Raw genomic sequence first — 24,047 nt, 5'->3', positions numbered from 1 at the left:
CGTCCCTTCCCCTCCGCTGACGACCCCTTGATGCCTCACTAAGAGCCAGACCATTAGCGTAGTTTGCCCATGACGAGCGACGCTCGCTCAAGATACGAGAGAGAGAGAGAGAGAGAGAGAAATCCTGGAGACCAGATATTTCTTTCATCAATACTTTTTTTTTCTATACCGATGTTTGTCTCATACTTTCAGTACCGTAGCTTGAAAAAAAAAAGATAGGAAAAGAAAATGCTTCATTCAAACGTCTATGTGAACCACTGTAAATACACTCACGAAGACGAGGGTAAACGGCAGCAGCGTTAGCCCTCCCCCCCAACTGCGAACCCACGACATAAATCTGGCTAAATACGTGACGTCCACTACAGAAATTAGTTAGGTGGACCTGGTGACTCCCCTGCCCTGGGGAATGGGCCTCGTATTTCTATCAGCTAAATGGTGGCGGTTTCCTGCAATACGTATCCATAAATAACTGCTCTGTGTTTTTCCTCCTTGCATGCTAGAGAGGGAGAGAGAGAGAGAGAGAGAGAGAGAGAGAGAGAGAGAGAGAGAGAGAGAGAGAGAGAGAGAGAGAGAGAGGAGGGAGCCAGGCGCACCACAACAGGAAGCAAGCACCAGCTCTTTCTCCCTCTCTCTCTCTCTCCTCTCCCCCTCCCTTCCCAACTATCTCCTCCCCTCTCCCCACCTCCCCCCAGACGATCAGCCGGCTTAATAAACATTAAGTGAAATGGTTCGCAAGGCAAGGCCGGCTTACCAACCAAGGGCAAATATACACACTGGGGGAGAGAGACACGCCGTTGTAATAAACATGCGTCTGTCAACATGAAACACAATTTCCCTGGCGCAAACATCAGTGTTTGTGCGTGCGGACTGATGCCCCGTGCTTGAGGGCACATACACACACACACACACACACACACACACACACACACACACACACACGTTCGTACAATTGGTAGTATTCGAGGTACACACATGTAGGCGGGGTGGCCGGCGGTGGTGGCTGGAGGAGGAGGAGGAGGAGGGGGAGTCATCATTTGGAAGTCTGCGATATTCGAATCAAGTCGAACCGCTCGAACTTGTATCTCGAGTGGTTCATTCTCATCCATTGGCCTCGCGAGTCCTGATTGTATTGTTAAGTGATTACCAATGGTCTCGAATGATCTTGGTTTACACACACACACACACACACACACACACACACACACACTCGTTACAAACCTCCGTATTGCAGTAGTTGACGTTGCAACCCACCAGTCTAATGGGGCCGGGCTCGAGTCCCGGACAGGGAAAGACGGCCCACAGACAACCCAGCTGTTCATCCTCCCCTTTGGAGCTTGAGCGAAGAATGAACAGGTTCTTGTCGTAAGCGTGTGTGTGTGTGTGTGTGTGTGTGTGTGTGTGTGTGTGTGTGTGGACATACGGTTAAGACATACAAGCAAGGTTAAGAGACGGGGCAACACGAGTGTATAAAACAGTAAACTCAAAAGATAATCACGAAAAAGTAATCGTCCAAACCATCACCCTCTTTGACCTCCAGGTTCGCACGACACAGATCTGAACACCAACATCAATTGAGTGAGTGACGAAGACACAAAGAAAAAAAAATGATCCATAATAAAAAGAAAAGTTTTGACTGGAAGCCCTGTGCCTCCCCTGCTATTCACACACACACACACACACACACACACACTATTTCGAAATTTATTCATGCATTCTGGAACTATTGATCCTAAAATGGAGATTCCATTCCCCGGTTTCGGCAAGAATGAATTTATTGCCAAGAGTAAACTCCTCAGCCCAAACACATTACATGAATATTTCAGGGGGCTTTGGGGCCTGCTACAGCTGTAACCACCGTTTTTAAACTTTATTTTTCAACCCTTCCTCCCTGTATCTGAAGGGACCAGCCTGCGTTATCATATCTTGTCATCCAAGTCGACTGTGTTCTCTTTCGAGATTATTATTCCGTCTCGTTGCTTCTGTGTATGATCATTTTTGTACTCCAAAAAAAAAGAGGACCCCCCCAAAAGAGAGGACCAAAAAGTGATCTTAGAAAACGAAGGAAAATTAATTTTTCTCTTTATGAAAATTCTTCGTAACAAGTCAATCGTATGTGCTGCAGAAAACAGAGTTGAAAATTGGATACCTTAGAGGGAAATCCAATTATTTTGGGAGTATTGTGACTACAATGTTATGATCGTATGTTAGTTAGGGAAAGTATCAAGGGTCAAATAACGTCGAGGAACGTGTACAATGTTGTACGATGGAGTTGTTAGAGAGGATGTGTGAATACCTGTAACAACTTCCCGACCACCACACACCACTGACACCCACCTGACCACCACACACCACTGACAACCACCTACCTACCATACACCACTGAAACCCACCTGACCACCACACACCACTGAAACCCACCTGACCACCACACACCACTGACAACCACCTGACCACCACACACACCACTGACACCCACCTGACCACCACACACACCACTGACAACCACCTACCTACCATACACCACTGAAACCCACCTGACCACCACACACCACTGACACCCACGTAACCACCACACACCACTGACAACCACCTGACTACCACACACCACTGACACCCACCTGACCACCACGCACCACTGACAACCACCTAACTACCATACACCACAGGCTCCCACCTAACCACCATCCACTATTAACTCACACGTAATCACCCACCACTAACTCATATATAAAATCTTACACTTTCTACATCATTGCGTCCGTGACTTATACTGAACATCGAAAGCCACATCCAACAACATCATAAAGTACAACAAATACCACACTGCTTTACCGTCAGTTCTTGTACCAAGAACACTCGTCAAAATTGCACGACGACACCCATGAATTATACGAAGATAATACGACCTGGCGGAGGAACACCTTCGTACCTACTAATTTAGGTAATGCCACTCAGGCGTCTCCCGCAGGTGGGACAGGACACGAGGCCCGTGGCTACCTGGGGCCGTCGCGACACGGGAAGTAGTCCCGCCGCCCATCCACGTGACGTCCTTCATTATCCCCAGCCATAAACACCACGCCCTTCACCATCAGCTGGATACCTCCTGCCGTGGGGGGAGAAGGGAGGTGTGAGGAGGGGTTTACATTAGGGGGTTATTACCTCCCCTACAACGACTACCACCATCCCTGTCACCACCACGATCCTTCCTCACCTGGAGTTACCTACCACCATCACTGTCACCACCACGATCCTTCCTCACCTAGAGTTACCTACCACCAATCCCCATCACCACCACGAACTCTCCTCACTTGGAGTTACCTACCACCATCACTGTCACCTCCACGATCCTTCCTCACATGGAGCTACCTACCACCATCCCTGTCACCACCACGAACTCTCCTCACTTGGACCTACCTACCACCATCACTGTCACCACCACGAACTCTCCTCACCTGGACCTACCTACCACCATCCCTGTCACCACCACGAACTCTCCTCACTTGGACCTACCTACCACCATCCCCCGCCATTACCACCATCGTAAAGGTACCATACCCTTGAACAACCACTATCCCTCCTCTCAAACCACTCACCAGCAATGGCAATCCATCCCAGGCAGCGTGATCCAAGGTATCATCATGGCAAAAACCGCATTCGGACCTTTGGCAGGCTAAAATGACCAATTGCCGTCATTCGTCATACAGGGAAAACCTTTCGCATCACACAGAGAACGGAAGAAGTTCCTGCCCTAGAGAAATGAGGGGGGGCAGATATGCATGATGCTCCCAGCCTATAGACTGGAACCTCATGCAAAGGGACGAAGCCGAGACGGATGGAACAGATCGACCGATCTCGGTGTCATACTGAACGGGAAGGGTTTGTAAAGGAGGATGAGGTGACTAACCTAACGAGAGAATGAGAGAAAGTGAAATGAAGAAGCTGTGAGATAGACAGAAGAAAAGAGGTATCAAGAGGTGGAGAAGACTCGGGTGGAGAAGGGCAAGAGGACGGAGAGAGAGAGAGAGAGAGAGAGAGAGAGAGAGAGAGAGAGAGAGAGAGAGAGAGAGAGAGAGAGAGAGAGAGAGAGAGGCCAGACATCGCAGTTCACGCCAACAAATTCCGTGGTTACGGAAAAGAAAAAAGCTCAGGAGACGAGAAAATAAACCTTTTGCCGCAAAGGTGTGGCTGGTGGTGTGCGGTGTGGCGGTGTGGCTGGTGTGTGGTGGTGGCTGGTGGTGTGTGGTGTGGCTGGTGTGTGGTGGTGGCTGGTGGTGTGTGGTGTGGCTGGTGGTGTGTGGGGTGTGGTGTGGCTGGTGTGTGACTGGTGGTGTGTGGTGTGGCTGGTGTGTGGTGATGTGTGGTGGTGGCTGGTCGTGTGTGGTGGTGGCTGGTGGTGTGTGGTGTGGCTGGTGTGTGGTGGTGGCTGGTGGTGTGTGGTGTGGCTGGTGGTGTGTGGGGTGTGGTGTGGCTGGTGTGTGACTGGTGGTGTGTGGTGTGGCTGGTGTGTGGTGATGTGTGGTGGTGGCTGGTCGTGTGTGGTGGTGGCTGGTGGTGTGTGGTGTGGCTGGTGTGTGGTGGTGGCTGGTGGTGTGTGGTGTGGCTGGCTGGCTGGCTGGCTGGCACGGGGCACCCTGAAGTTGGGAGAGCCACATGACACCGCCTGACCCACTAATGTAGCTTACCCTGTGTTTGGCTCTGTTGGCTGAGGACCTGGGTTACTGCTTGGCTCTGATGGTCTACGACGCTGGGATACTGTTAGGTTTTGTTGGTCTGGAACACTCTGATTCTGTTGATGGAGGACCTAGGTCAACTGCTTGGCTTTGTTGGGATCCTGTCTTGCTTTGTTGGTCTGGGACACTGGGACACTGTCTGCACCAGCCACAGCGTCGCTACTGAAAGGACTTTACACAGAGAATCACACCCGCGAGCAGAGACACACTGCCTCAAAGGTACGACCCTTGAACTCAAAGATACGACTCCTGAGCCCAAAGTTACGACCCATGGAGCAAAAAAAAAAAGTACGACTATTTGAGCACAAAGGTACGACAATAACCCCTCTCTCTCTCTCTCTCTCTCTCTCTCTCTCTCTCTCTCTCTCTCTCTCTCTCTCTCTCTCTCTCTCCCTCCCGCCCCGCCGACGCCCCGCCGACGCCCCTAAGCACAGAGGTACGACCACGAAGCACGATAGTAAGACCCATTGGCATGACAACCAGGTCTCCCTAGGGTTCACAGAATCTCACAATCACATTATCGTACCTACTGCGTCTCTCTCTCTCTCTCGCCGCCCTGCTGACGAGGGTCAAGGTTAAATAAAAAGTCCAGCGCGCGTATCTCGTGTATGGTCTCTGTGTCTCAGCCATGGAGGAAATAACAGAGCCCAGTTTACTGTACAGTAACCAACAGTGTTCCAAAAAAGGATTCGATTACTATGATATTCCTACGCATCTGTGTGAAAGAAAAGAAAAAAAAACCCTGCACTAAGGCGAATTAAAAAAAAAAAAGTAGAATTAATGAATAAACATAAAAAACCAGAGCAAGACACATTTAACGACTGCCCTCCTGTATAAAGCAACCATAAGCGTCATAAATAACGCACGGTCTTGTATTGGCGTCGCTCACGCCATCGCCACCAGCGAACATACGGCCCACAACGGTGTACTGACACCGTGGGACCAGTCAACACGACTGAACACTACATAACTGATTCAGATTCTTTGGGTGAAGGAGAGGGTTGTCTTGTCTTCCTGAGACGCTGGGCATGGCTGGTGTTGCCGGAGATGGACGAGCAGGCCGGGGGGTTCGAGCTGGTCGGTTCACGACAAACCCAGATGTTCATCCTCTCCTTTAGACCTGGTCGATATGTAGTCACATGGAGTTAACCTACACACACACACACACACACACACACACACACACACACACACACACACACACATAATACCATAATACCATTATTTCCTTAAGCCACCACGGATCTGAATTTTCCCTCACCCACCATATGGCCGACATCAGTCAAGCAACGGCTTAATGAACATACGACACAACCCCCTGGTGTCCGTCAGTCAATACTCATTCAACCGAAAATATATATATATATATATATATATACATACTTGCCATCCATTCTGACGTGACTCACATGGTCAACAATAATGTCAACTAATACGTTGGTGGGGAGAATGTCTCCGCATCATGTTTACATATACACGGGGACGCATCATGTACTCAGACGGTACATTATTCTTATCTCACATTAAGGTATACAATGGTCTTCCTCCTCCTCCTCCTCCTCCCTCCCATAAGTACTTTCTCGTTCGATCCACAGGTTTATTCTGGATCTTAACTGACTAATCCCCCCCCCTCCTCCCCCCACACCTCTCCCTTGTAGTCGACAGTACTATCTATCCTTTAGGTACAATGACCTAGCCTTTCTGACCTGGCAGTTAAAAGGTAATTAAAAGGTAAGTCAAAGGTCACGCCGTCATATCCAAGAGCCGCATTGTCGTGCTCCACAGAATAATAATAATAATAATAATAATAATAATAATAATAATAATAATAATAATAATAATAATAATAATAACAATAATGATAATAATAATAATATTAATAATAATAATGATAATAATAACAATAATGATAATAATAATAACAGTAATAATAATAATAATGATAATAATAATACTAATATAATAATGATAATAATATTAATAATAATGATAATAATGATAATGATAATAATAACAATAATAATACTAACAATAATAATAATAATAATAATAATAATAATAACAATAATAATAATAATAATCCAACCCCATTTTTTAAGAGCATTTAGCTTCTCGCACTCACTCACCCGGGAGAGTCCGGCCCAGGTAGTCAGTGAAGTGCTTCAGAATGAGAGTAATTGCAACGCGCGCGCGCGTGTCAACCTACATGGTGATGGGGGTGCTGAGCGTCACTTGTTCGCTGTTAACGCTTCGTTGATGGTCGTGTCAAACATTCGTCCCTCAACTATTCACCTGTATTACGCCCTACTTTACCTGTAAGTGCATTACCCATCATCACAAACGAATGCATTCTGCAAAAAAAACAAAAAAAACAAAAAAAAATGTGTCCATGCCACATTGAATTTTACTTGCAAATAACAAATCTATTTTCTTTTTTTCTCTCTCTCTCTAAATTCCAAACAGTCTCCAAAAAAAAAAAAATTTTTTTTTTAACGTAGTTTCGAATTAGCCGATGGCTGTGTGGAAAATCCAGTTCAATCAGAGGTATTTGAACATCCTGAAAACTTACATTTGGGAAAAGCGGGGTCTAAAAAAAAAAAATTGGGGGTGTGGGGCAGATGATGCTATCGGGACGAGGCTGGAAAAAAATCTGGACTTACCATTGCAGTGCAGACTGATGACGACGACTGCATCTATGGATCTGTCTCTGCTGCCAATCTCCTGATGCGTTTCGTTTTCTTTGACACGGAGGAAAGACGGCGTTTCGTTTTCTTCTTAATTTTTTTTTCTTAGGACTGAGGAAAGATGGCGTTTCGTTTTCTTCTTAATTTTTTTTTCTTAAGACTGAGGAAAGATGGCGTTTCGTTTTCTTCTTATATTTTTTTTCTTAAGACTGAGGAAAGATGGCGTTTCGTTTTCTTCTTATTTTTTTTTTCTTAAGACTGAGGAAAGATGGCGTTTCGTTTTCTTCTTATTTTTTTCTTTTAAGACTGAGGAAAGGTTAAGCCTTGAGTTTAACTCCAGGTTCATCCAGGTACAGTATGATCACCTCAGTGCCTACCTGACGATCGTGCCACAAGAGGTGTAAGCTCTGCTCTCATGTACGTTCCTACAATGCTCTCTGCAGGGGATCTCGAAGTGTACACATGGGATCTCAAGCGCAAAACACCTCAAGGGGTGCTGGTGAAGTCAAGGGCCGTTCTTCTGCCCTCCAGAAAGGGGGGGAAATTTTTTGAGTGAGCGGGGCTCGAACATGCAAGAGGGCGAAAGGCGTGCACGGGATAGAGTGAATTGGAAAGATATAGTATACAGGGGTCGACTGAACCAGGGCATGTGAAGAGTCAGGGGTAAACCATGGAAGGGTCGGCGGAGCCTGGTTGTGCACAGGCGAGGCAAAGGTTGAAACAGACAAAGAAAGGCCGCATCGCTCACGTCCATTCTCTCGTTTTCATGTGTAAATGCATCACCACCACGGCTCACTTTCCACAACTAGGTGCGACACACCTCTCCCTGTTTACCCCCGGCGCTTCACATGCCCTAGTTCAGCGCAGTGCACTGACAGCACGTCAACCCCTGTATACCACATCGTTCTAATTCACTCTATTCATCCTCCTACATGTTCAGGCCCCGATCGCTTAAAATCTTTTTTTTTTTTCAATCCATCCTTCCATCTCCAATTTGGTCTCTCTTTTCTCCTCGTTCCCTTTACTTTTGACACATAATGCTGCCTGAAAACTTTTCCTTACTCATGCTCTCCGTATGTCCAAACTATTTCAACAAACCCAGTTCAGCTCTCTCAGCCACACTCTTTATTACCACACCTCTCTCTTCCTCTTTTATCACTTACTCGATCAAACCACCTCACACCACATATTGTCCTCAAACATTTCATTTCCAACACACCCACTTTCCTCAGCATAGTCACACTTAAGGGTCATGCCTTTCATCCATATAATAATGATGGGACCACTATATCTTCAAATATACCCGTTTTTCTCCTCTCATATATGTTCTCTCCTTCCACAGATTCTTCAGTTCTTTCAGAACCTTCGCTCCCTCACTCACTCTACGACTGACAATCGCTCCCATGCATCCATTCACTACTAAGTCCACTCCCAGGTATCTAAAACACCTCACTTCCTCTAATTTTTCTCCATTCAAGCTCACATCTCAAATAACCTGTCACTCAACTCTGCTAAACTTATCAACTTTGCTTTTATCTACATTTAGTGTCAGCTTCGTCTCTTCGATGTATATCAATCAACTGACTGTTATATTTCTCTCTTGTGCCTTCCCTGATGATGTGATTATTACAAGAAAGTGCACTTGGGAACTTATCATGTTTCATTTTCCCCGTGGACTCATAGGAATATATATATATATATATATATATATATATATATATATATATATATATATATATATATATATATATATATATATATACATTCACCATTTCCCGCGTTAGCGAAGTAGCGTTAAGAACAGAGGACTGAGCTTTAGAGGGAATATCCTCACCTGGCCTCCTTCTCTGTTCCTCCTTTTGGAAAATCAAAAAACGAGAGAGGAGGATTTCCAGCCCCCCGCTCCCTTCCCTTTTAGTCGCCTTTTACGACATGCAGGGAATACGTGGGAAGTATTCTTTCTCCCCACATCCCTGGGGATAGGGGAGAAAGAATACTTACCACGCATTCCCTGCGTGTCGTAAAAGGCTACTAAAAGGGGTGGCACCAAAGAGGGTTGGAAATCTCTCCCTCCAGTTTTACTTTTCCAAAAGAAGGAACAGAAAATGGAGCTGAGATAATTTTTCCCGTCTAAGGCTCAGTCATTTGTTCTTGCCGCTCCCTCGCTGACGCGAGAAATGGCGAATGAAAATGAAATAAATAAACAAAAATGAATAAATAAACATATATATATATATATATATATATATATATATATATATATATATATATATATATATATATATATATATATATATATACAAGCAACACGCGCGCGCGCAGACACACACACACACACACACACACACACACACACACACACAAACACACACACACACTTCACGACTAACAGCATGAAATGCGTCCAGAGCAAAAATATGCTGATCGACGACACTGAGGCTAATTGCTAGATTTAATCTTAATTAACATTGTTTATTCATCTCGGCTAAAACGAGGCTCCCCCTCCCCGCCCGTCTGTGCGACCCATGCATGTCTGGCCGTGTGACCTGCTCAACGCTTTGGGGTTTTTTCCCCCCCCCTCCACCGCCGGCTGTGTTGACTTTTAGTCACTCTAACTTTTCTGTTTGTTCGACTGAGTTTATATAAGAAAAAAAAACTGTTTAAGCTAAATCGTGAATATAACTCAGTTGCTCTCTCTCTCTCTCTCTCTCTCTCTCTCTCTCTCTCTCTCTCTCTCTCTCTCTCTCTCTCTCTTTACACACACACACACACACACACACACACACACACACACTCACACACTTGTTCGCAGTTTCTCGCGTTGGCGGGGAAGTGCTTGGAAAGGTCGAAGAACTGGAGTTATTTGTTCACATTCGCTCTCTAGCTGCCATGAATAATGGTTCAGAAAACAGAAGACCCTAAGCCTCACAGACCTATCCGAGGCTTCTGCTAACACCTTCTCATGCCCTGGTTCGGCTCAAGTGACAGCATGTTGCCCCCAATATGCCACATAAACTCGAATTCATTCTATCCAGTGCACGCCTCTCACCTCTTACTCAAACCATCCTGTCTCACCCTAACCCATCCACCCACCCCCGACGTGTTGCAGCTCATTACTTTGTATTCACATGACAGTGACTCTATATTTTTCGTGCACTTTGCCAAACTCTTTGAAACCAAGGTTCTAGAGTTCCTTTCCAGAGTCTACCACCACAAGTGTGTCATACGCAAACAGCAACTGATTCACTTCCGATGCCCCCAAGCAGCATACTGTCGACCCGTCCTTCACTATCTATCTTTCATTTATCATATATATATTACGAAAGAACACATTATTCAAGAATATGTTGGTAGCCACAAACAAAATGAAACACGAACATCTGAGAGCTTTCGCGAGTTTTCACATCTTCAAGGAAAAGATAAAGAAAATAAGTAGGTTTTACAGGAATATATATATATATATATATATATATATATATATATATATATATATATATATATATATATATATATATATATATATGATATGTAAGGCACACGACCTCGGAAGGTGAGAGTAAGGGTCGGGTGACCAAAGTCAAGTGCTAGGTGATGGATTAGCTCTTAAAACTTGTACATCATACTGACACTTCTCTTGATTACGACAAGATCTTATTTGTATATGCCTAGACTGAAGTTAAGATTGCTCTGAAAACTGTGTTTGGTAATGCTAGACTCTAAATGGTATTTCTATCTACAAATGAATGACAGGATACAATTTCATAAGCGTTGTCCCAACTCAATTGGTTGGTGGAAGTCTCATATCTAGGATGGAAGCACTTGATTCCTGTCCAACACTAACGCTATACTGAAGCTGCTTTATTCCAAAATTCAGTTCTTTTCCACTGTGTTCCATGTAAACTTTGTTGCAATCTTTGCATGGTATTTGGCAAACACAGCCTTCTGAATATTCAGGCGAGTTTTTCGTGAGCAAGTTTCTCACTACATTCCTGTTCCTAAATGCAATATTGATAGCAAAATTTCTTAAGCAGTTCGGGCAGTACTAAGAAGGTGTTGTCATACGGCAGTACTGGAATGTTTTTAATGCCATACAGTTTCATGACTGAGTAAAAGCAAAAATATCTTTCTGACAGTATAACATATATACATATTTTTTTTTTTTTTTTTTTTTTTGCTTTGTCACTGTCTCCCGCGTTTGCGAGGTAGCGCAAGGAAACAGACGAAAGAAATGGCCCAACCCACCCCCATACACATGCCTTGATTCAATCCACTGACAGCACGTCAACCCCGGTATACCACATCGCTCCAATTCACTCTATTCTTTGCCCTCCTTTCATCCTCCTGCATGTTCAGGCCCCGATCACACAAAATCTTTTTCACTCCATCTTTCCACCTCCAATTTGGTCTCCCTCTTCTCCTCGTTCCCTCCACCTCCGACACATATATCCTCTTGGTCAATCTTTCCTCACTCATTCTCTCCATGTGACCAAACCATTTCAAAACACCCTCTTCTGCTCTCTCAACCACGCTCTTTTTATTTCCACACATCTCTCTTACCCTTACGTTACTTACTCGATCAAACCACCTCACACCACACATTGTCCTCAAACATCTCATTTCCAGCACATCCATCCTCCTGCGCACAACTCTATCCATAGTCCACGCCTCGCAACCATACAACATTGTTGGAACCACTATTCCTTCAAACATACCCATTTTTGCTTTCCGAGATAATGTTCTCGACTTCCACACATTCTTCAAGGCTCCCAGAATTTTCGCCCCCTCCCCCACCCTATGATCCACTTCCGCTTCCATGGTTCCATCCGCTGCCAGATCCACTCCCAGATATCTATCTATATATATATATATATATATATATATATATATATATATATATATATATATTCAACGAACGTCTTGGGATACTTTAAGAGCGATGCAATTTCGTAATTCTTGCTGATTTTACCATCAGGAAATTCTGGACTACAAATGCGGGGAGCACGAATTAATAACGAGGTAAACACGGGTTGTTTTACTTCATCCTGGTGAGCTGAGCAGAAGTGTATATATGAGCAGACATTTGTAGGTTACTAAAAAGTGCTTCACTCACCCTGCGGTTAACTGCATTATATATATATATATATATATATATATATATATATATATATATATATATATATATATATATATATATATACAGATAGACAGAGACAGATACAGAGAGATAGATAGATAGATAGACAGATAGAGATAAACAGATATAGACAGACAGATAGATAGATAGATAGATAGATAGATAGATAGATAGATAGACACACAATGACGCTTCACTTCTTGGCTCTACAAATACTTCTTTTAATGTCGGCTCTTATCAGTGCTTCCTGTACCCGCTTCACTGCTAAGTGTCACTGAGTGTCTCAATTACCTCCGACATTTCCCCTCCTCCTCCTCCTCCTCCTCTTCCTCCAAATGTTCGTCATGCTTTATCAACCTCGCGTCACACGGTTCACAATCTAATTAACTGAACGTCCCTCTGTTCATGTGCATTTATGGTGTTTTGCAGCTCTCTCTCTCTCTTCTCTCTCTCTCTCTCTCTCTCTCTCTCTCTCTCTCTCTCTCTCTCTCTCTCTCTCTCTAAGTCACATTCAATTTTCGTAATTGCAGCGTTTTCCTCCCACTGACATTCTGGATTTAAGAGACTTTACTTCCCTCCTCACATGTTTTCTCGCAATTTGCAGAAAAGACAAGACGCCCCGTCCAGCATCTTGAGTGCGGAAGAATTTCTTGATAACGCCCGCCCCACAAAGAGGGCAAAGGAAGAGTGGAGTCGGGAGGTGGTGGTGGGTGTGTGTGTGTGTGTGTGTGTGTGTGTGTGTGTGTGTGTGTGTGTGTGTGTGTGTGTGTGTGTGTGTGTGCGTGTGTGTTTGTAAGGGGCGGCCCACTGCATTGGGCAGGGAGGGAGAGAGAGAGAGAGAGAGAGAGAGAGAGAGAGAGAGAGAGAGAGAGAGAGAGAGAGAGAGAGAGAGTTACATACACACATAGTCCACACAGACCATAGGTCCAGGAGAGGTGGTCTGGCCTTGACACTACTTTTGAGAGAGAGAGAGAGAGAGAGAGAGAGAGAGAGTAGAGTTACGGTCGTCAATGACATCTCCACTCCCCTAAAGAGCGATCGAAGCAGGCTCGTTAACACTCGCTCACCCTGGGGACACAGGAGAGAGCACACACGACGCTCAAACGACGACGACATCCATCAAAATATAATGAATGAGACATACTCCACGCGAGGGGGAGTAGCGATGGAGAGGACATCCCCCGCTGGACTGGCCATGTCGACCCCACCCTTTACCCCGCCCTGTCTCCCAACAAACACACCCCCCCCCCCCCATCGTCTACTTCTCCGTCTATCCGGGAGATATATCCGGGATGGGCAAAAGTTAGCTGGGCCAAACTTGATATTCAAGTTCGTCTGGACATTGTCCTTGTCCGGCGATGTTAGGTGCGTGCCTGGGAAGGGATCTCTCTCTCTCTCTCTCTCTCTCTCTCTCTCTCTCTCTCTCTCTCTCTCCCGAGGAAGGAGGCGAGCCAGGGAGCATCGATGGTCCTACAACAGTGCGTCTTACTCTCTGAGGAAACAAGGCGCTTTAAGGGGGCCGGCAGGGAGCAGGTCCGAGCACTCGAACCCCCGCAGGAACAAACATGGAAAGGGGGACAAGTTACTGGCGAATCACCGAAATTCTGAGATTGCCTCCTTTTCCTTTTTTCTTTTTTTTTTTCTTTTGGGCATCTGGTAGGTGAGCTGACTCTATGGAAAGACTCTCTCTCTCTCTCTCTCTCTCTCTCTCTCTCTCTCTCTCTCTCTCTCTCTCTCTCCAAAAGAAGGAACAGAGAAGGGGGCCAGGTGAAGATATTCCCTCAGAGGCCCAGTCCTCTGTTCTTAACGCTACCTTGCTAACGCGTGAAAAGGCGAATAGTTTGGAAAAAAAAAAAAGAAAAAAAAAAAAAAAAAAAAAAAATATATATATATATATATATATATATATATATATATATATATATATATATATATATATATATAACCATACGTAATGAACCAACTTTGTGTCAAGTTACGTCATAATCGTCCGCGTATTCGAGGTCTGACAAGGACCTACCTCTTCGTGGCCTCTGTGATCCCTTTTGGCACAGCCGCTCAGCAGGACAAGCCCGAGGCGAGAGGCACTCCCACTGGCTGCACAATAAACCAGCCGACAAAATCTCAGGAGGTACTCTAAGTTCGTCGTGGTAATCCTTCAACGGGTCTCGAATAGAGTTCGTGCACTCAACGCACCTGCGTGGCTCTTTGGAGTGACACGAACGGGCGGGGCCAAGAAATCAAGTTTGGACAGGTTCATCTTGACATAACGCCGCCTCACTCACCTCCGCCCTGGTGAAGCGTGCAAGTGGGTGTTTGTCTGTCGTAACTCGGGGAGCAGACGGAGCCTGAATGGGGCGGAGGAGGAGGAGGAGGAGGAGCAGCAGCAACGCGTCACCTTAATCCCTGACCCAGTTACGGGAGGATGGACGGGCTTCAATCGTGAGGCACACAGGAGATGAGGTGACGAGGTTCTAAGCCGAGCGATGGGGATGGAAGGGCGTCACCATACCATCGTATGGTATACACAGGGTAATGTAAGGTCCCAGAGTGAGTTCTAAGGGTAGAGGACCCCTCAGGATCAACGTACTAAGGTTTACGTAAGGTAAGATAAGGTCCCGCTCCGAGATACAGGAGCATCATGTGCGTCCACACCACCGTAAAGGCATACGTGAAGGACGATAAGACATCCCCAGAGCGAGCTACGGTGATGGGAGGACCTCCAAACACACATAAGATCTTCACGTGAGGTATGACAAGGTTATACCGAGTTACAGGAGTTAGAAACAGCCTCCAAACCATCGTTAGGTATCAGTGAGTAATGCACGATCATCGTGAGGCACTTTCGGAACACTTGGCTTTGACCCAGCCTGGGAAGGATTTAGACTGGCGTGGGTGAGTACCTTAGGCCATGTGAGTGACGACCAGTGTTCCCGAAAGCCCAGCGGATCTTCAAACGGCAAATCACATCACAGCACAATGACCTGTTGCTGACCTTTCTCTCTCTCTCCAGCTGTGGTATCAAGACGACGCTGCTGGGAAACTAACTCACGACGGTACATCACTTCAGACAACATCATGCGACTTTCACATGATGCAAAAGAAAAAGAAAAGAAGTAGCCTCGCACAGGACAACAGCTTAATATGCATGACCCACACTCCAAAAAAAAAGAAAAGAAATAATAATCCAACGACCCCAGTCACCAGAGTGCAGGAGAAATGCTGTACCGCACCAGCAGGAGGTTATAATGCCCGTATACAATCGTCAGATCACAACGACAAATACACCCCTCCTCCCAAAGAAAACAAAATAACCCACACACACACACACACACACACACACACACACACACACACACATACACACACACACACACACACACACACACACACACATACACACACACCAACATTTTCCAGAGGAGTAAAGTCACCTAGTGTGTGTGTGTGTGTGTGTGTGTGTGTGCGTGTGTGTGTGTGTGTGTGTGTCCCACTATCGTCCTAAAACGACTCATTAATCTGAACGGTTTGCTACACACTGTGGGTGATATACTGGACCCCGTGTTGTCTTGTTTGGCAGGAAATTCAGTTTTGCCCTCCAAAGCCAAAAGGTATTTTCTTTTCTCTTTTTTTCTCCCCCCTCCCCCTTCTTTCGCGCGCGCGCGTCCACATAGCGGCCGGAAACAAGAGTGTGGAGCCTGGGCTGCCTACCACTTGCCACAAGTGGATCCTCCACTATCTTCCACACCCCTTTTTTATATATATATTCGCTCGTAAACTGGATTAGATTACGTTAAGGCAACGCCAGCCCAACGCTGTAATACCCGAGGGGTGTGAAAAATCTCTCTCTCTCTCTCTCTCTCTCTCTCTCTCTCTCTCTCTCTCTCTCTCTCTCTCTCTCTCTCTCTCATCTTCTGTGTTAAAGGCCAGACCACCTCGCTTGGCCAAGCCTTGGGTCAGTGCAGTCTGTGTATCTATGAGTTTCTATGTCACAATCAATCTCTCTCTCTCTCTCTCTCTCTCTCTCTCTCTCTCTCTCTCTCTCTCTCTCTCTCTTACCTTAGGCTGATGACGTTACGTATCTATTAAATAAATGAAAAAAATAAGGAAACTGCAATTAAGACGAGTGTACGAGGTAATTTGCCCTTGAGCTACGATTAAGAAAATAAGGAAAAGATTCCCCCCCTTCCATCTAGAATATATATATATATATATATATATATATATATATATATATATATATATATATATATATATATATATATATATAAACAGGGTATCCCAAACAATGTACTCATATATATATTTACATATATAATATATATATATATATATATATATATATATATATATATATATATATATATATATATATATATATATATATATATATATACATTTTAAGGGACACCCTGTATACATAAGAGGAACTGATGGTTGGCCTCAAGTGATCAACGAAGGAGAGAATAAACGCCAACAATCAATCTAGATCATGAAAATCCCAGAAAAGTTTTCATGGAAGGAAAACTCCAGCAGGTGAGATGAGGGGGGAAAATATAACGACTTATGCAAAGGAAAAATTTTCATTAGTGGAACCAAGGAAGGAAAATCATCGTTAATTAGTGAAAGAAGGAAAACCTTCATTAATTAATGAAAGAAGGAATACCTTCATTAATTAAACCAAAGAAAATAACCTTCATTAATCAATGAAAGAAGGAAAACCTTCATTAATTAATGAAAGAAGGAATACCTTCATTAATTAAACCAAAGAAAATAACCTTCATTAATCAATGAAAGAAGGAAAACCTTCATTAATTAATGAAAGAGGGAATACCTTCATTATTTAATGAAAAAGGAAAACCTTCATTAATTAATGAAAGAATGAAAACCTTCTCTAATTAATGAGAAGGAATACCTTCATTAATCAAACCAAAGATGGAGAACCTTCACTGATCAATGAAAGAAGGAATACCTTCATTAATTAAACCAAAGAAGAAAAACCTTCATTAATCAATGAATGAAGGAATACCTTCATTAATCAAACCAAAGAAGGAAAACCTTCATTAATTAATGAAAGAAGGAAAACCTTCATTAATCAAACCAAAGAAGGAAAACCTTCATTAATTAGTGAAAGAAGGAATACCTTCATTAATCAAACCAAGGAAGGAAACCCCCCCACACAGTTCATCACTGAAATGAAAACTTCCAAAAACTAAAAGAACTAAGACGGGCTTGGCCAGGTACAACGAAGACTTTCAGTGTCAGGCGATGATAAGCCATAACTGTCGTGGAACCGAAAATGATGGGAGAAAAACATAAAACCAAAGGAGGAATTTCTGTTATAAACCATAAAAATAAGAATTAAACCAAAAACCATAAAAGCAAAGGAGGGAGAACTCTTACAAAGCACAAAAGAAAACGAAGAAAAAATTAAGAATGACACCAAAAGAAGAAGAAGAAGAAGAAGAAGAAGAAGAAGAAGAAGAAGAAGAAGAAGAAGAAGAAAAAGAAGAAGAAGAAGAATAGCAAAAAGATACCACAGGAGGAAGAAGAAAAGAAAAAAGAAAAGACAGATTCCAACAAAACATTGAGAACACAAAAGAAACACTGAAACAGCATTGAAACATAAGCTTGAGAAATAGTGAAACTAGAAAAAAAAAAACTTTGACCGTTGTGGTATTTTGTAAGAGCAATCAATGAAACTACCGTTTCCTCTCAGTGAATTTTTTTTGCAACACTGGAACAATCTTTTCTTAAATAAGATGAAGAAGAACACTGAAACTGCTACTGTTACATGAGAAGACTTGGTAGAACACTGATGGAACGGCTGTTATCATAAAGTGAAACACGGATGAACACACTGAAACACTGTGAAATAGGACGCAACACGAAAAGAAACAGAAGAACAAGACAGGACACTACCACGAATGTTATCATACACTGAAACACAGAACACTGAAAACCCTGTTGTTATGCAATGAAACGCGAAAGAACACTGACACGGAGGAACGCTGAAGCAGGTGTTATTCTGTGACAGAACACGGAAGAACCGTGAAACATATGTGTCCATTCAACGTACACGCGACTGAAACATACACTGAAAGACCACATCGCCGTGTTATACTGAAACCTGAAGGACCAAGAGAATCAGTTAGCTTCCTTCCCCTTCAGCGGTACACTGGCCCTACACTGAGGAGAAACTGTTCAACAAGCGAAACACACGAATGCCAGAAGGGGGACAGAGACAGTACATGACCACTAAATGTCGATAAACAGGGCCATTTATTTTTATTATGGTGAAAGTTTGGTAAAAAATCAAACACTGATCATTAGATAATCACGGATTTATGACACTACAGCTCGAATATTAACTTAAGAATAACTGGATTATACTTAAAAGTGATTATTAGTACCTGTATAAACGGAGTGACTTAAGTAGATCGCACCACTCTTTGATTATTATAGGTTATATACGATCCGAACGTCTCCCTCCTCAGGATCGAATGACTAAATGAGCCTATAGTATCGTAGATCCCACTAGGGAACCCTACTGTGGTAACCTAACTCTCCATGTTAAGTCTTCCAAGCGCCCTGGTAAGAGTATACAGTAACCCAGTCCCATAACTCTCCCAGGCACCCTAGGAGCAGTAGACAGTCACCCAGTCCCATGAGAGCAGTAGACAGTCATCCATACCCCTGATAGCAGTAGACACAGTAGACAGTCACCCAGGCCCCTGATAACAGTTTACAGTCACCCAGGCCCCTGATAACAGTCTACAGTCTTAACAGTCACTTGTCTGCAAGTGAGAAACTACATAAACGCACTCCCTCGATGTGAGTAAAGTACTTTTAGGTAAAAATATATATATATATATATATATATATATATATATATATATATATATATATATATATATATATATATATATTCTTTGGGTGTTCTGCAAACAAAACTAAATCGCACATATGCTTATTCATATAAACGTACGGCATAATAGGATCAACGTTGACTTAAACGAAAAAAAAAAAATAATGATATTAATTGAACCTAAGAGACGAGAGACCATTCACATGCCTCTAAAATGGTTTCTGCATCTAAACTGCTTTTCGTGGAATACAGGAAATTCAAAATATGATCGTACTTAACTCCTCTGTCCAAACCATGAACTGTTTGTACCATAAATGGAAAATCGCCTCGTGGTGTTTAGAATCAATGAACTGTTCAATGATGGAAACTGTTCTGACATAAAACAAAAACACAAAAAAAAAATCTTGCTTTAAAAGGAACAAAAAATTAAAAAAAAACTTTGAGAGAAGGAAATTCTCCATCCTCACTTACGCCATCCACCTAAATCTTAAAACTGAACACCTTCAACTTAAACTGTCCCGTGTACCATTGGGTTTTAGGTATAAGAATTCAAACTACTGAAGTGTATATATTTGGCATCTTTATGTGTTCTTAAAACCTCCCTCCCTGCCTCCCTCACGCCTCGCGTTAGCTATGACTGAGTAAAAGCTTCATTGAATACAAGTGAAGGAAAATGAGTCTCACCGTGAGGATTACAGATGAATGATCACCATCAAAGCCAGAGGTTATATATATATATATATATATATATATATATATATATATATATATATATATATATATATATATACAGAACGACGGTTTGTCATTGAGATACGAACAGAGTTATCATACTCTGTATGTTCAAGATGTACACCAGGGTAAAATATATATATATATATATATATATATATATATATATATATATATATATATATATATATATATATATATATATATATATATACGTGTGTGTGTGTGTGTGTGTGTGTGTGGTTGGGATTAATGGTTCTGGTTCGCGACGTCATATGTGACCATTAAACCACAGATTGTAATCTGACACCAACAATTTTTCAACAATTTTTCTTTCTGAAAAGTGAACATGGTTTCATCATGTGTGCTGGAAGGGTAGAGGAAAGTGGGGGGTTTGGCATCCAGTGTTGGCCTGGGCGACATGATAACCACACACAGCGTCGGAATGACCACCCTAACCATCGTACAGAGTTGGAGTTAACAGCCTAACTATCGTACAGAGCCGGACTGAACAACCCAACCATCTTACATCGCCAGGTTGAACGACCCAACACAGTCGGACTGAACGACCGAACCATCTTACATCGCCAGATTGAACGACTGAACAAGTTAACCACTGCATAACGTCTGACTGAAAAATCCAACCACCAAATAGCCTCGGACAGAATAACCCAACCACCACACAGCCTCGAGGATGGGACAGCCCACCCAGTAGTTAGTGTCGTACTGAAGCACCCTAACCATCGAAGGGCGTTGGGCTGAACAACCATGATCTTAAGGGTGGAACACTCTATCCATGAACAATGATAGAACGTCCAAATCGGACTTAACAATCTAACCATCATTCAGACTTAACAACCTAACCATCATTTAGCGTCGCGAAGAAAAAGCTAACAGCCTTAACAACCTAACCATCATTTAGACTTAACAACCTAACCACCATCACTTAGCGTCGCGAAGAACAAGCTAACGGCCTTAACAACCAAACCATCATTTAGACTTAACAACCTAACCACCATCATTTAGCGTCGTGAAGAACAAGCTAACAGCCTTAACAACCTAACCATCATTTAGACTTAACAACCTAACCACCATCATTTAGCGTCGCGAAGAAAAAGCTAACGGCCTTAACAACCAAACCATCATTTAGACTTAACAACCTAACCACCATCATTTGGCGTCGTGAAAAACAAGCTAACGGCCACATGGACGTCTTAGACGCTGGACTGAACAACACTAAGCATCATAAAGAGTCACTCATGGCACCATCCAATCACCATGCAAGCGTAAAGGGGGACTTAACAAGCCAACTACCATAGGGCATGACGGGGTGGGTGGGTGGGTGGGGAGGCGACAGAGTGACCTCCCCACCAGCGCCCGAACTTAACTCACCACATGAGACTCCTTTATCTTCGTTCACGCCTTTCAAGAAATGACCGTCCAGTGCCACACAACTCCGTCTAGCTGAGACGCATTCATTGTGCTCAGCGCTGCATCTATCATAATGGTCCGCCGACCAGAATCGTTAAGGAGGGGAGGAGGGGGAAAAAAAGAAAGTTATTTACTTCGTGAATCTTCGGTGTTCTCGCTTGCATCAATCGCTGGTTATTATGTGATGTAAACAGAAGGTCTTCAACGAATGTGTGTGTGTGTGTGTGTGACCTATCGAATTTTTCAAGCCTTCAAGGCTGTAATGCGTACAGACTGAGACTTCCACAGCTGTAATGCGTACAGACTGAGACTTCCGCAGCTGTAATGCGTACAGACAAGGACTTGTACAACTGTAATGCGTACAGACAGAGACTCGTACAGCTGTAATGCGTACAGACAAGGACTTGTACAACTGTAATGCGTACAGTGAGACTCGTACAGCTGTAATGCGTACAGACTGAGACTCGTACAGCTGTAATGCGTACAGACTGAGACTCGTACAGCTGTAATGCGTACAGACTGAGACTCGTACAGCTGTAATGCGTACAGACACAGACTCCCAGAGCTGTGATGCGTATAGACAAAGACTCCCACAGCTGTAATGCGTACAGACAGAGACTCCCACAGCTGTGATGTGTACAGACAGAGGCTCCCACAGCTGTGATGTGTACAGACAGAGACTCCCACAGTTGTGATGTGTACAGAGAGAGACTCCCACAGCTGTAATGCGTACAGAGAGACTCCCACAGCTGTAATGCGTACAGAGAGAGACTCCCACAGCTGTAATGCGTACAGAGAGAGACTCCCACAGCTGTAATGCGTACAGACAGAGACTCCCACAGCTGTAATGCGTACAGAGAGAGACTCCCACAGCTGTAATGCGTACAGACAGAGACTCCCACAGCTGTGATGTGGACAGACACACCCTCCCACAGCTGTAATAAGTTACAGACAGACATCCCGACAGCTGTAGTGGGTGGAGGCAGACACTCCCAGACCAGGACATATCATTTAGTCAGTTTTCCTCCCCAAACCACCCATGATGGATGGATGGATGGATGGATATATATATATATATATATATATATATATATATATATATATATATATATATATATATATATATATATATATATATATGACGTATCATCAACTTACCGTGTATGCTGCCAAGTACGGCTAAGAGAGACAGAAGGCTTCTCCAAGTGCATCTTCCGTCCATGGTTCGCGAGAGAAGCACTTCTGTACCGGAGATCTACATACAACAGTGATGGGGGGAGAGCGTCCACCACCTCTTGCAGCACTGGGCAGGAGGAGAGGAACAGCTAGATCTGGCTCCGTTTCTCTGACGGTCAGTTAATTTCACACTGGGCCAAACACCGAAAACCACCAGTCACGTTTAGCGGCATGATAACAGACTACAGTGCTCTCCCCGCGGGTCCGCGAAACCACCATAGCTTGGAGTTGGAACTTAACATTGGCGGAACTTATTGGGTAATGGTGGTGATGGGCAACGGTGTAGCAGCAGCAGCCTCCTCACGGCACTGGTCCATCTCGTCGTGACACACACACACACAGCGGTGTTTGTCTTTAGCATCCAGGGAGGGGAGGAGGGGGAGGACCAAAATCCTGACTGTGGGCCGGTCCAGACGGAGAGCGCCAGGGATCAAGTCTTACTGCTGTCCCGTTTAGAACTGGCGGTGAAGGCCAGTGTGCAAGACTCGTGGATTGGGATAAACTTTTGGTCCTCAGAGTCCCCTCCCATCCAGCGGGTATATATATTAACACCAAGACAGCCGTCACCACTGCTGTTATTTGAGTAAAAGTGATATGATATGATTCTCCTTATCGTTATCTCACTGGCCTGTACGTATGAAGCCGCTGGAAACGATACGAGACGCGAAATTAAAAGTTGACAACAAAATCGTACGTCAGGCAGCGGCGTTCGGGACGCGGTTGTCATGGCAACGCACGTGGGAAGAGACGCTACGTAGCTAACATAGGGATGGGCTTGTGACCAAGTACAGTTACCAATTTTCTTTTTTTATTTCACTCCACACGCGCACTATACACTCGATTATTTTACGAAAATGACCTTATTTGTCGTGAATCGAGATACAGTATACACGTCCCCTGTAAACCTCGAGTAAAAGGCTGATATGAAGAAGATAAATCGTTAGTCAATGATAATAGATAATTACGATTATCATCATGATATTTCCACACAAACCAGGAGAATTATCATGACGCAGCAAACAGGATAATGATAACTGTTAGCAAGCCTTTGTTGTTGTTGTTGTTGTTGTTGTTGTTCCCACGATCAACAGATGACGTCATAACACTGTATACATATGTAAAGTATGGCACCCAAAATTACCGGTACTAATTCAGTCTAAAAGTAAACAACCGATGACGCATGAACCAATTCTGTTCATACTCTCGTGTTGTTTGTACTGCTCCCGTTGTGT

At 43.8% G+C, this 24,047-nt stretch overlaps 1 protein-coding gene across 1 annotated transcript in view; it reads right to left on the bottom strand.

Annotated features, from left to right (window-relative positions):
- LOC139750791 (uncharacterized) overlaps nt 1–23,264 on the bottom strand; it is a 115,016-nt gene extending 91,752 nt beyond the window's left edge. Inside the window, exon 1 of the mRNA XM_071665538.1 lies at nt 22,738–23,264. Within this exon, the coding sequence (XP_071521639.1) occupies nt 22,738–22,801 (64 nt within the window). The 5' untranslated portion in view covers nt 22,802–23,264. The remainder of the gene's footprint in view (nt 1–22,737) is intronic.
- Between the last annotated feature and the right edge of the window lie 783 nt (nt 23,265–24,047).

The sequence above is a fragment of the Panulirus ornatus genome, chromosome 10, assembly GCF_036320965.1.
Source record: "Panulirus ornatus isolate Po-2019 chromosome 10, ASM3632096v1, whole genome shotgun sequence".
Lineage (NCBI taxonomy): Eukaryota > Metazoa > Arthropoda > Malacostraca > Decapoda > Palinuridae > Panulirus > Panulirus ornatus.
Note: the sequence above shows the minus strand (reverse complement) of the source record. Positions and strands in the feature narration are given on the sequence as shown.